Below are 15,151 nucleotides of genomic sequence, written 5' to 3'. Positions count from 1 at the left end.
CGATAATCACTGAGAACAGAAACATGTTCTCTTTAGTTCTAAATATGCAACGGCTGACAACGCGCTAACTGTTTTTCTTGTACAAGTTTTTAATCTGATTTAAAAAGACTTATGGCGGGGACAATAACCGCTGATGATGCGATTGTCAATGGTGATACAGGACAATGGTCTCGATGGAATCAGATTTGAGCTGCAACAGTGCCGGGTAAAATCGTCACGGGTCATTAGAAAATGTAAAGGTTAATGGAAAATACAACTCGAAAACTTCGAAAATAACAGAACAGTACTCAACGTTTGTGCTACTGCATTACAGTTTGTGACATGTGTCGACTCAAAGTAAGTTGGATACATATCAGCGTAGACTTCAGAATACCCCCAAGCGCATATATAACAAGTTATATATAACAAGGGTGAAAGATAGTAGATTCACCCAAACCCTTATTGGAAACAATTGAAATATGAAGTGTGTGTCACGTAGCAACCTGCAGAAAAGATAGTTCACGAAACACAATAGCAAATCTTGATTATAAAGACTTTGCATAATAAGGATTTGATTTTGTGATGCATATGATGGAACTGACAACCGTGAGTTGTCTAACAGAGTACATCATTTACTATATTTTGGAATAAGTTACCATCACATTTAAAAAAATAAATCACAATCACACAAAAAGAATTAAATATATTTAAAAACTGAACACATGATTTCTGATGATTAGCTCTGACCTATTTTATTCTTTATTCTGCGTTAATTTGTATTATAATTTAAAACATACTCATTTTAAATGTATATAAAGTCTGTTTAATCTCAGTTGCTTTTTTAACATTAATGTCACAAATAGTCTTTATAATGTCCTCGCCATATAACGACATAAATGTTTTCCAATATATTTTAGGAAAACATGTTGTGCTATTTCTGTTTCCCTGTCATAGATTATTGAAATTTTTATTATTATTATCACACATATTTTCATAATTTACTTGTATTTATATACTTTAGCTACTTATTTATTGATTGATTTCCTTGTAATACTTAAAATCTATGGCGAATAAATATTTAAAAAAAACGTACTTACAGTTTATTCAAACTGTGCAAACCACCAAAAGTATCAGTAACGAGACGATGTATTTTATTTCCGAACAAACTCCTGAGGGAGAAAGCACATTTGTGAAATGATTGTAAGTTTATGATTGTCGTTGTAATGTGTTAACTGCAGAGCTGAATTGCAACATAGACTAGTCGGAATACAAAAAGTGTTATTCGCATTTAAGAAATGATGTGGAGATGTGTTATTTTGTTTGGATCTCGTCAGTTTCTCTACTGGCATCGCTACACAGTAAGGTTCACGTAGTAAATTTCGTAGAGAGTCTTCGAGCGTGGTTACTTTTTTGAAGGAGTGTCTTGTCTAGACATCGACTACAAAAGTTGGAAAGCATAGCGAACTGATAAACACAAATTATATCAGAAAATGGGTTATAACAGCGAGCTTCAATGACAAGTGCATTATTTGATGAATAATAACCTTCTAAATGGTGTTTCATGTTAATATTTGATAATATTGATATTGATATTGATAACCATATCATAGTCCAGCGGCAAAACGCTCATTTAATATAGTTAGATGTGACATTTGCCGTTATAAAAATACATGTTGTGAAGCAGAGTAAATCTTGAGGTATGAGACCTTAACGTCTAAAAGATCAAGCAACCAACTCCAAAAAACATAATGTAATATTTCAAATGAAAGGCATATAATGTAAAAATTCAATTATGAAATAAATTACCGACTTTAAAACAAAAATTAAGTTATTGAACTATGGCCTTTAAATTCGACCTTCATATATTTTTTTGGAACTTTGAAGTCTCATACTATACCTCGATATCTACCATCAACCCAGCTCACAACATTTTTCATTTTTAGAAGGGTGAAGGTCACTGCTAACTATTGAATGTAGTGTTCTTTGTTCACGGGTGGGGGTACAAGAAACTCTAGATAAAACATTGAACTATCCGTCGCTTGCCATGATGTTAATGGAACAATAAGAATAAATGTTATTTACGCATGCGATTCACCTATTCAAATTACTTGGGACATGTAACGCACGTCACACTAAGTAATTAATCGTGTTATACAAATGGCACAAAGAAGGGATACTTACAATGTACGTAAGGAGGAATAGTTTGCAAATGTTTTAACTGGTAACTCTGTTAGCTCATTATCGCCCAAGAATCTGCAATTAACCAATCAATAATAGATGATCGTTCGTTATACACCATTATATAGCCAGAAACATCGAGGAGATTGTATCGTAGCAGACCAGCATTTGTAGTTTCATTTTACAATTCAAAATCAAATTTTTGAGCCAAAAGGTTACATGCAGGATAGGATATGTTTCATATTAAATTAAAGTAATATTGTATTTGTTCGAAAAAATATTTCGAGCTATCTACATCGTCTTAGTAGTATGTGACTCGACATATATAACCCCTCCTCCTTTGTAATTAACAGCGAATATCACAACACAGACATATTGCAAAACAGTCAATATATTATAGTCTGTGAATATTAATTGAAAACGAAGTTTACTTACAGACCATTTACGTTGGATGATATATTTGTAGGAATTCTAGACAACCCAGACTTCTCGCATGAGACCTTAAATCGTTGGTAGCAACGACACATTGGTGGATAGCTGTCCACATCTGTAGAATACATATAACAACAGTTAAGTTTGATTGAATAGCAACCCTCGGTCAAAATTAGGCGCTCATAGCCCAACAGACTGACATAATTAAGATGTGTGAAAGATGGCCGTCAAGCGACGATGTGAAGTGTTAAATGTTATCCGCACTTTATTGAGTATAGTAGATGACGCATTGGATATTTGGCATCATTCCCATTCACAGTCAAGCTACGCAAAACTCACCACATCCTTTAGTCATGGTATATAATGCTGAGACATTTATTCCAGCTGCGAGTAAGTCCAACTTCTGATCAAACAACGAATTCAAGCCGGAATTGTCACCTATTTGGACATGCGACAATATTATGTTAGAAGTGGGGTTGGAATGAAACGAGATATACGCACTGATACATCGGTAGAGACACATTCATTTGATCTAAAAGCATATTCTCCATTCATGTGCACATAGAATAAAATTGTTCATTGGTATTCAGCGAATAGCACATCAATCAATTACGGTTCAGTTCAAATGCACAAGGCAATGAATTAATTTCTCTTATTGTCACATTGGAAGAGCAAAAGGCAAGTTAAGCCGTAGGCGAACAGACTGTCGATCAATGGAATATATTATTACTACACTCTAGACATTCATTTTTGATGTTATCAGAATTTTAGATCAACTCTGACGAGTATGGACAATTGGAAGTAGTGGTATTCGTTGGTTTACTGTAACATGATGATTTGTTTGCACGAATAATTCAACAACAATTTAATTTATCTCCAAAGCCGCCTACGGATTTGACCTTTGTATGTCATCATGAGAAGTGCCAATGGCGAGAAGCGAGGAATACTAAGCTGGATTGCACCACATCGAAACGTCTTTTGCAATCGGCACTTTGAGACGCGTATAAATTGTAAAAAAGTTTTTTTTTCTTTATTTCAGTTCTTCAGTGACAAATTTTTGATAATTTAACTACAATCCCATCAATTTAAAAACAGAAGACCAGAGACAATTTTAATTCAACTCACGGCATCGTTGAGGTTCCTCATCAGCAGCGTTTTCACAGTCGTTCGTACCATCGCAGAAAAACCGTTGATGAATGCACTTTTTCATAGTTCCACAACGGAAATAGCTCGTCGGACATTCGAATGCACCGACAGCCACAGCGAAAGTAAGAATCAAAGCGAATACTGAAAAAAACAGCAAAAAAAAAAAAAAAAAAAAAAAAAAAAAAATAGGTAAGTTTTTGCCAAAGCAAAAAACAAAAACAAATCAAAGAAAGCTTAGAAAGAACTCCCGTGTGCTGAGAGTATTGGAAACACATTAAAAATTAATTCAAATTACTTGAACTTGAGATGTTGAAGGAAACTAATTATGCAAATAAGGTAACTAATATGAACAGATTAAAGTGTAAAACTAATAAGGTCTGCACAATGTACCAAGTTTCATTGAAATGTGATTAGAACCAAGAAAATATTAATTATTATGATAATTAAAGAATTAATATGAACAGATTTTAACCCAAAATTAATCAGGCTGTCTATTGTCCTTGAGCATTTATGTAAGTTTTATTCAAATGTGATGATCAATACTTGAGATATCAGTATTAATTAATTATGTTAATTAAGAAGCATAAATATTTACCAAAAACTAATATGGGGTATAGTCCTAGGTTCATTGAAATGTGATGAGTACTCTTTAAAAGTTCCATTGAAATCCAATGAGTGGTTTTTAGACATCAGTGCAACAGCCATAGAACAGCAAACAAATAACTAATTATGCAAATTAGGTAATTAATAGGTAAAATTATTTATCCCAAAATTAATCAGGTCTCTGGCATAGTCCTAGAAAATCTATGTTGCAAGTCTCATTGAAATGTGATGATTAGTACTTGAGATATCAGGTGAAAAGCTGAAAATTAACTAATTATGCTAATAAGGTGATTAATATGCACAAATATTTACCCAAAAACTAATTAGGTCTCTGCATAGTCCTCAAGTAACAATGTACCAAGTTTCATTGAAATGTGATCATTACTACTCGAAATATCAAAAGCTGAAAATTAATTAATTATGCAAATTAGGTAATTAATTACCCTAAAACTATCAGGTCTGTGCAGTATCATATGACATCTACGTACCAAGTTGTTATGAAATGTTATGATTAGTACTTGAGATATCAGTGAAAAAGCCGAAAATTGATTAATCATTATGTAAATTAGGTAATTAATAATATTAACAAATTTTTACCCAAAACTAATCAAATCTGCGCATTAGTTCAGAGCATCCATGTGCCAAATTTCATTGAAATCCAATGAGTGGTTCTTCAAAAATCAGTGGAACAGTCATAGAACAGCTAAAAATCAGCTAATTATCATGCAAATTAGGTAATTAATATTCATAGATTTTTACCAAAACCTAATCAACTCTGCGCATTATCCCAGAGCATCTATGTACCAAGTTCACCAAAATTTGATTCGTGGTTCTTGAGATAACGGTGGAACAAAAAAAGTGACATACATACATACATATATACAGTCATACAGACATACAGACAGGGTAACTGCAAAGACTCCTTTTTGTGCTTCGCACACTGCGGGAGTCAAAAACGAACGACATTTCAGAGTAAGGGAATAAAATGTTATTTCCATTATACATTATGACATGTCAGTAATATGACATATTTCCTAAATATCTCTGCGCATTATTCAAAAAACATCTATATACTAAGGTTCATTGAAATCTAATGTTAGATTATTTAGATATTGACGGACACACAAATAGACATCTATAATCACACAGACGAGGTTAACTGCAACATCTCCCACGTGTGCCTTGCAAACTGCAAATTGCTGCCCCCACCTAAGGCAAGAATATATTGATGATCAAACCGACCCAAATTATTCAACAAATATATTAAAGAATAACGTGCAAGAATTTTCATCATATCGTATCAGGTCTAGTATCTATGTATCAAATTTTATTGAAATAAGATCAGTGGTTCTCGAGATATCAGTTGCTATAATATGCATATATAATTGACACATATATATATGCAGGTCGAACAATTGAAAGAATTTGTCACCAAATCTGATTGAACAATTTAAATAAAGTAAGGTATAATCGCTGTAGTGTTTGGTGGTTACATTATAATGATGGATTGTCTGGTCCATTGCTCCTATGTATGTGAAGTGCCAATAAGGTAGTTTTGGATGACACTAAAATACAAGGACAATAAATAATAGGTTAATGATTATTAGTTTAACTAGCATGATGAAACACCAGTTTTATTTTCAAACATTTTCCCCACAATGTTGTTGTTATTTTTGTAAGCAAATCTTCAGAAAGTTATGAGGGCTGAATTAGGACAGAGGGTGTTTTATGGAAAAATATTTTTCCGATGTTCATTTTGACTTGAAAATACCTTTGACCAATGTATGCGTATAGCAGAAATTAATTAAGCATTTTAATTGTTTTTGTAGTTAATTTGTATAATTTCGGCGATCAGTTTCTCATGAACAGCAAGTATTTCTAAACATGTATTTAATCCTTTCATTCATCATTTTCTCATTTTAACTAACTGTAAATTTGAAATTAGTCCAATAGACGGGCCGCAAAATGTCGCCCAATCCAGACAGCCAGATTACGATGTGAGGCTAGATAGTAGTTCCACGGCTCCGTCCTGATAATGCGAAGCTCAGATTCGACAAGGTTACTAGTGCTAAATCCCACAGGCCTTGCCACTAAGGGGTAAACCGTATATTTTACTCACTCGCCATGTTCCACGGTGTGTAGTCATTTGCGTGACCCCCCCCATATTATATATCGTAAATTATGAGTTAATCTAAACAGTTGGTAAATGCATAAATCGAATATAGGTTTTGAAGGTTGTTCGTTATAATGCTTAATTGATAACCCACGCAGTTGCAGGTTTTGATAAACGTTTTGTTAAACATATTCGTTCATTTGTAAAATTAGTTATATACACAATAGCATATAGCTGCAATTAGCAATGATTGGCTTGGACAGTAGACTATAGGCGTTGTTATGGCTACGTAAGTAGTACATAATCAGGTCAAATTTTAATAAGGAATGTGTGATATGCATTACAGTATTTAACAGTTTAACATAAAACTCAAAACAGGTGATACCGTAAATTTAATTGCCAATAATCAGTAAACCCAGTAATGTGGGAAGTTATTTCCCTTGCACACCTATGAAAAAAGAAAGTCGTATATATATACGAGAGGAAATGCAAGCCGTTGCAAAAGGAGACCCATCAAAACAGATTATAGTGTTATGAATAAGACAACTAAGGCATAAGGCATTATACACAACACTCTTTCAATGCAATTAATTTTACTTGAATATATAATTAAGCTGAGTTCTAATTGAAACTTTTACAATTGAAAAATAAGTCATTGACATCCAATTGACATTGCAAAAGTTCACAAAAGTATACAAAACTGAAACAAATCGTTTTATCAAATCGTGAGATACGATTTATAACATACATGTACAGTTCAGCTTTGGAACAGCATTCTCGACAAAAAATGGCTTCCAATTGGCCATTTTGAATCAAATTGTATATGTATCAGGTTGGAATTAGAACTGTTCAACAAGTGTAACTACATGTCCGTTTTCAAAGTTCATACACAAAAAAGTGTGAAGTGTAAGTCAGAGATATATATTCCTATAAGCAACTCATTGTCAGTATTTAAATTAATATATATGATATTTATTTTTCTGAAAAGAGGCCAAAAACAATTGGAACAAGGTATTAATGACAGTCCTCGTTGCAATTACGAAAAATGTTATTTATGCCTGGGTTAAAGTAGCATGACTAAAATATTTGATGTGCCAATCATGATTGAAACAGTACACAAGTCACGCATATAGTTGTAGTACACAAGGGCAAGATTTTCTTCAGTCAGCTATATTTGATTCAATTGTTAAACAAATTGTCATGGATATTAACATGTATAATGTATAAATAAAAGTAGAACGAAAACTGACAAAGCAGTTATGTGTTTATATATCACATGCAAAGACGACAATACACACACTTGTCTGAACAAGAGTGCAATGTAAGGAAAGCTGAAACCTCAAACCTAATCGGTTACAAAGTTAATATTACATGAATGGCAATTACAATAAGAGTAAGTCACAATATAATGTAAAAATTAGACAGACATAAAAAGATTGAACAGCTGGATCAATATTTGCACATTTCTTTCATTATTACAAAATGGCTGAAAAAGTATAGAATATAATATAAAAATCGTCTATCGTCAAACTGTTTTAAAGCTACCATCACCTTTTTATATTCGTGTGATTATAAATATCTTTGCAACATGTTTTTCAATATAGACCAGTTGCCCAATCCTGATTTTAAAAAGGTCTCTTGATTGATTGAGTGTCACCTCAACACCCTTAAGAAAATTGAAATGAGGTCAATATGGCTGCTGTAATTTATGTGGGAGACATATATTGGCATCCATATATGACATGATCATGGGTATCTACGATTAGGTTTTAGGGCCAAATAGAGCCATTTATGTTTATTATAAATCCTGGATATGAGTTTACATGACCTTCCATGATACTCGTATTGCTCTTACTGAATTTACATATTTTAGTTTTGAGTTATCAAGAAAGACGAAATATAACAAGTTCAGAAATATTTGTGCGAAGGAAGTCGGTCCTTTATTTTCTGTTTTACTGCGACCAACAATATTTTAGCCATATTCACACTTTATTGACACTACTACACACTGTTGCCACATTGGTATGCACTGTGGGGTGACATTTTATCACACACAATAACAAAACGCAAATATGTAATTAATAAATGTAATTATAATTCAATATATAAATATTATGAGGTTATTACGAGAATACCTCAAAGTATGCACGACGACAGTACATCTGAAGTATCGACCGACGCGTAGTGAGTGCATACTTTGAGGTATTCTCGTAATAACGTTGTTATTATTATACATCTTTTTCTCTCACGGATACATCTTCGGAATGCCGAAATCCAAAACAGAATCAGCGAACTTCTTTGTGTGTAGTCCGGTCAAACCCTGGCGGCAGCCACGTTTTTATTATTAGAGGACGCTTACGCGCATAATCATTCAATATTTGGAATTCGCAATTCCCAATAAGGTAGGATGAAAATACCCCGTAAAATACCGCAACATTACGACACGTTGTAACGTTACGGTGACAGATGTATAATTAAATATAACAAGTCAATATATGCATTCGAAGATACAAATAATTATACCCTAGAGAATAATGGATACTCAATAAATAAAACTAATTCAGAAGGGATAGATGAACGAAATTCACATTTTTGAGTTATAAATTATCGTGTTGTGTTCAATCATACTTTGGTGCTTTATTCCTCGTATGATAATTAAGTCCATCAGATGGCAAGTCTATGACAACTACACCAAAACGTACAAGGCAGTCCACCTTTTCAGCATACATCTCTTGCTCTCCTTTCTTTAAATTCCAGGTTTTGTTGTCACTACTTCAGGTGGTCACGGGCAGAAATGTTTTATATCTGTTAGCTTTATTCCGTTGAATAACGACATGGGAGAAACGCCAAAGGACGTGTTTTAGCCAGTATTCTTCCATCATATAAATTTCGACTTTAATATTGGACGTCTATGCAATAAATTTCTGACAAGTATCAGGAAATTGCACTGTGAACTGTTATAGAGCATTATTGGTGTTTAGGGGGCTATTGTGCGACATATTTATTCAGCAGATAGATCTATGTATGATAAGTTATTTTATTCACATTTCTAGAATGCCGCTCATTTTTCTTCACTTATCTAGAATGCCGTTCATTCTACATAAGGAAATTGAAATCCTAGACCCTCAGAAACTGGTGCAAACAAGCACTTCCTGGTTTTAGTAAATCAAAGATGGCGGCCGAATGACGTCAAATTCGGATCGGAAACTTTGACGTTTTAGAGAACTGAATAAAGATTGTGTCTGTAAAGGTTCAAGTTAAGTGGGCAACCTGTCTTTGAGAAGAAGAGATTTGAAAATTTTCAACAAAAAAACGGCAGAATAAGAATAATAAACATTACTATAACAAAAGGCTTTCGATGCTGACAAGCCTTTTACTGACAAGAATTACAACAAAATAGCGACATATCTAAAATCTCCTAATACGACAACAGAGCGTTAATATGAAGCTCTGCTATCACGAGTTTAATTTTGTCAAATTTACTGGAAACAATGCTGAGCTATAAATGCTGTGACGATTCAGAAAAACTGTATAAACTGAGCGGAAAGAAGCAGCAAACAGCTAGACTCTACATTGCCATATTATATTCAATTCTACCAAAATTATCACTATGGAATTAATTACCGAATAATAATTCAGTCAATTGAATCGATAAAATCATCATTAACGACAAGCCAATGTAAAATACAGACTGAACAGTCGACACAAACCATCTGCTCGTTAAAACAAAATGTGCAAAGCAGAAAGGATATAGAGGTCAATAAAAGGAAAACAGTGATTTTAGTTATGTAATTACAACTAGAAAATGTGTTATTCTATATATCGGCTGTGACCAAAACTTACATTTGTTTAATTCTACTGCAGACACTATGTGCTGTCTGCTGATTTTGTCTTGGGACTAAATGAAGCGACTCACAAGAAGATATCACATAAAAAAGGTTTTATATTCGCAGTGGTGTGCTCTCATTATTATTTATTTGCCACATAGAAATGAGAGACGAGTTACAAATTACTTTCTTTTTCGACACTGACTTATCTGTTGGGACATTTGAAGGGCGAATTTTTGCAAAATTACACTTAAATTCACCCTTAATCCGATTTAAGAATAACTAATGTCACATAGTCACATATTTTGATCGATGATCCCTTTCATCAAATATTCACCAATTTCTAGTATATTAGCATGTGACTAAAATACCACTATTTGACATTATATATATATATATATATATATATATATATATATATATATATATATATATATTGCTAATAATAAAATATTAGGCCATACCTCAATTTGACAACAGAAAATGTATAATCACTGCAGTTTAAATATTGAAAGCTACAGAATAGCCCAAGACTGAAACTTTCTGGCTGAACATTCAAATACAACTTGACAATGCCCGCCGGGGACATCACCCAAGTTCGAATTCAATCAAAGATTTCAATCTGCACCAAAACTGAAAACAATATTCATGTTGAAATTGCGTAAACCTGTCACAAGTTGAACATATTCGAAACAAGTCAAGTTACACTTGAATACCGATGTTTTAGAGTGGGCATGATAACCAGTTCTGCTTTTATTTCTTCATGGTGGTCCAACAAAAAAAGCTACTCAAGTTTTCATCTGCTTTTTTTTTTAAATATACACACTTCTGTGTCTTGCCTTTGGGCAAACGTGTTAGCTACGAGACAGATTATCAGACATTTTATGCTATCAAAAATTCCATATATAATGTTGGAGATAAATCAAATAACTTACATGATATGAAAACAGAAAACATTTAAAAACGAACCAACTGATAGACACAGTCGCTACATTTGAATTGAAATTTATTTACTGACGCTTATACCCTGACTGACTATAATACTTGCATAAATTAGCCCCCCCCCCTCGGGGTGGGGGTCACTCTATATTAAAACCTTACACCATGTGCGTTCTTGCTAAAAAACTATAGGCCCCTAGGGCAGGCAGCACATTGACAAACCATACCCGCTATTGCGGACGCAATGTAAATTTAGTACCCCCTAGAACAGACATATTGAAGAAAAAAACACCCCCTATTTCAGACACATATTGAGAACATTCTACCCCATATTGCGAGCATTCTCTGCCGTTTTTTTGCAATCAAGTGGAGTGTGATCAACTCAAACAAGTTACTATGTATGCAACTCATGTTGGTGTCATTCATTGTTAGATGAAGAAAGATGAGAACTATTGACATGATTGTGAATATCATCATTTATTTTATAGTTTAATACACAATGCACACGACTTTGCTAGGATCTTATTCCACCAGATATCATTGCGCAATTTTATGTTCAGCTTCGAGTGACTTTGGCATGAATACAGGGCAGAGAACCCTGAAAAAAGCAGGAGCTGAATGCGAATGAGACCGAGGCGCGAAGGAAGTTTCAGAAATGTGTATGACTCCGGGGAATGATTTTCTGTATGCGGCTTATTGTAATCGACGAAACGAAACAAAACGGGAAATAAAAATTAAACTGTAATCAGTGAAAATGGGTTTTATATGCACAATATTTACAAAATATTTGCCGACAATAATAATATTTAATACGTATATGGCTCGTTTCGCTAATTACAGATAATCAAAAATCTGTAATCAGCCAATACACGTACAATATTAACAGCCGTCGGTTGAAACTTGACCAGTATATTCACCTTTCAGTAGTGTAAATATAACAACAGCGAAACAAGGGTCTGACACGTACAATATTCACAATTGTCTGTCAAAACTTGACCAGTATATTTACCTTTCAGTCGTGGTGTTATATACACAACTGAAAGGTAAATATATTGATAGAATTGTGAAAAGTTTTCTTATTGATGCCATGGATTATAGAAAAGATTATGTAGATTAGATTTATTTCCTGTATTTAACTTTAAGCTCAAATGATTTTTTTGTTTGTTTACTTCCATTAAGTTTTAAAATTTTCATTTATTTAGTATGTGCTTTTTCCAATAATTATATTGCAGCTCCTAATTACTTATTAGTGAGCCCCTGATGTATTAAATAAATAAATAAATAAATAAATAAATAAATAAATAAATAAATAAATAAATAAATAAATAAATAAATATATATATATATATACTGGTCAAGTTTCGTCGGACAGTTGTGAATATGTCACACCCTTGTTTTTCGATTATCTGTAATTAGCGAAACGAACCATTCACTGATTATATTGTTATTATCGGCAAATGTTTTATTTCGTTATATACTCTACTGAAAGGTGAATATACTGGTCAAATTTCGTCCGACAGTTGTGAATATTGTACGTGTCAGACCCTTGTTTCGCTGATTACAGATTTCGATTACTAGTATCTGATTAGCGAAACTTTACTAATTAAAATCCCGATATTTTCGGCAATGTTTTATGTTATTATATATACACCTCTGAAAGCTAAATATACTGGTCAAGTTTCCACCGACAGTTGTAAATTTTGTACGAGTAAGAACCTGGTTTCGCTGATTACAGATTTTTGATTATCTATAATTAGCGAAACGAGCCATATACGTATTAAATATTATTATTTTCGGCAAATATTTTGTAAATATTGAGCATATGAAACCCATATTCATTGAATACAGTTCAATTTTTATTAGGTGTGTTATCCTGTTTCGTTTCGTTTCTTCGATTACAATACTAAGCCTTCTCCGTATGCTCGTGTTGGAAGTGGCGGGTAAGTTTCGGTGGGAAAGTTCAGGCGGACGTTTGCGGCCTAGTCGGGGCTATGGGTCCGCCAATTCGGGGCCTAGGGCGATGTATGAGAGTGGTTGTTGCAAGAGAGGGCCTACAGCGGGCGCAGCAACCCTGTGAGTTTATTTCTGGGGGCCTATTTGCAGACATTAGCATTTTAAAGGGGGCCTATTTGCAGACATTAGCATTTTAAAGGGGGCCTATTTGCCTCCCGCGCGGGCCCGCTCTAGAAGGTGAAAACACCCCGCTTTCCCGCTAAATTTGGAACGCACATGGGGTAGTAACAGCATATAGAGTGAACCCCCCCGGGAAATTAGCCAATCATTGTTCACTAAACGTCTTGTACATTAAGCCTATTTGTGTGTTTTGGTAATGCCGGAGTTTGTTTACGAATAGTTATCGTGTATACAACTTGTTGTTGAACAACTATATGAAGCAGCCTGAATACAAAAATAATAATGGAGCGCTGAACCTGAATCTCTACTTTGAAAAGTTTGAACGGTTGGCAAAAAATGTGATACGGACACTTTGTCGTATCTCAGCAGGAATTGCCATCATCCTCGTCATATTTCGTTGAGGCGGTGGTTTGCAATTTTAAAATAAAACCTGTAAACTTGAAACACAGTTTATTTGCGAGAATCCAATTATCGATTTATTGGCGCGCCTCGAACTCCTCAATGGTAAATGATGCGAACTATCAGAGGTCAACATAAATTGGCGGGAAAATGTATCTACATGGCAAACATCAACAAATTATCACCAACAAAAGTTGCGAAACTGGGAGAAGTTCCCGCTTCTCATACTTATTGACCAACACCGATCTAGATGGTTTGTGTCTGGCCGTGTTTTGTGCAACTTTCAAGAATTATATATGATTATATGATCAATAACACGACAGAAAAATTAAAAATAAATTGTCCGTAACGAAACAATCAGCTGTAGCCCATATGGAAATAAACATGTGCAAATTGACGATATCACAATAATTTTAGCCTTCAAATGCAATTGAAAATTTGACCGAAGTATCGAACCATCCTTTTTTTCTGGTATTTCCGCTGGCCAACCTTTGATTGAGATGATTGTCTTTGAAATTTTCCCACGTAGAACAACACGGTCTTTTTTCCTTTACAATTGCTTGATAATTATTTCCACCCTGAGCACGAGGAAAATAGCTGTGGCCGGATATAGCTTGTGCGAGATTTGAACAGGATTAGTAGTATTCCTAGACACACTAAATATAACTGTTGATATGCAATCACATTTACGGCAATCACAGTTACTAGCATTATGTATGATTTAAAATTCTTTTACTCATTGAAAATCACGAATAGATCGAAACCGGAATAACTCAAATGACCAGTATCACAGCCATAAACTTAAACTATAAATTGTAAATTTTTAACTAAAAGTGGCATCGTCGTTTTGTGCATTTATTTTTTTTAACAAATATTCTTTACAAATAATAAACGACAATAGGCGACTGGACAATACTACTTGAGAGGTTGTTTTTACTGGCCCCAGGATAGTACTGATATAATGCAAAGGAATTACATACGATTTGCTTCTGTAATGTTTACATTCACAAGAAATAGGAAGAGCTTTTTATACGAAGAACACGACAATGGCGCGAATATGCATTCTATATTTGGGGAAAGAATTTCCAACCGAATGATATCCTCCGAGTTTGCATATTAAATGTATTTAAGTTATAATTTGAAAACAAATAAAATGAAGATACGCTAAATTATAGCTACTGTTTCTACATGCGTAACGGATAATGACTATCAATTTGACCAAACACACATTTGCTTGGAGCAATTCAGACATGAGTGCCACATGCGAATAACAAACATGTACATGATTAGATCAAGTAGCAGATACCTTTATAGCATACTGATTTATAGATGCAGGTTTGTTGGCACTCGAAGCTACAAACACAATTCAATATTCCAGTTAACACCAGAGACCTGTAACAAG

General features: G+C 33.9%; 1 protein-coding gene across 1 annotated transcript in view; it reads right to left on the bottom strand.

Moving 5' to 3' along the window:
* The window catches only part of LOC102809444 (uncharacterized), a 51,598-nt gene that overhangs the window by 23,052 nt on the left and 13,395 nt on the right, over positions 1 to 15,151 (bottom strand). Inside the window, exons 2-5 of the mRNA XM_085498220.1 lie at positions 3,715 to 3,876; positions 2,929 to 3,027; positions 2,593 to 2,704; positions 2,161 to 2,232 (exon numbers count right to left, since the gene is read on the bottom strand). Coding sequence (XP_085354346.1) covers positions 2,161 to 2,232; positions 2,593 to 2,704; positions 2,929 to 3,027; positions 3,715 to 3,876 — 445 coding nt within the window. The remainder of the gene's footprint in view (positions 1 to 2,160; positions 2,233 to 2,592; positions 2,705 to 2,928; positions 3,028 to 3,714; positions 3,877 to 15,151) is intronic.

This window comes from Saccoglossus kowalevskii, chromosome 4 (genome assembly GCF_978046115.1).
Source record: "Saccoglossus kowalevskii chromosome 4, keSacKowa6.1, whole genome shotgun sequence".
In the NCBI taxonomy this organism is placed as follows: Eukaryota; Metazoa; Hemichordata; class Enteropneusta; family Harrimaniidae; genus Saccoglossus; species Saccoglossus kowalevskii.
This window is presented reverse-complemented; position numbering and strand designations above follow the sequence as displayed.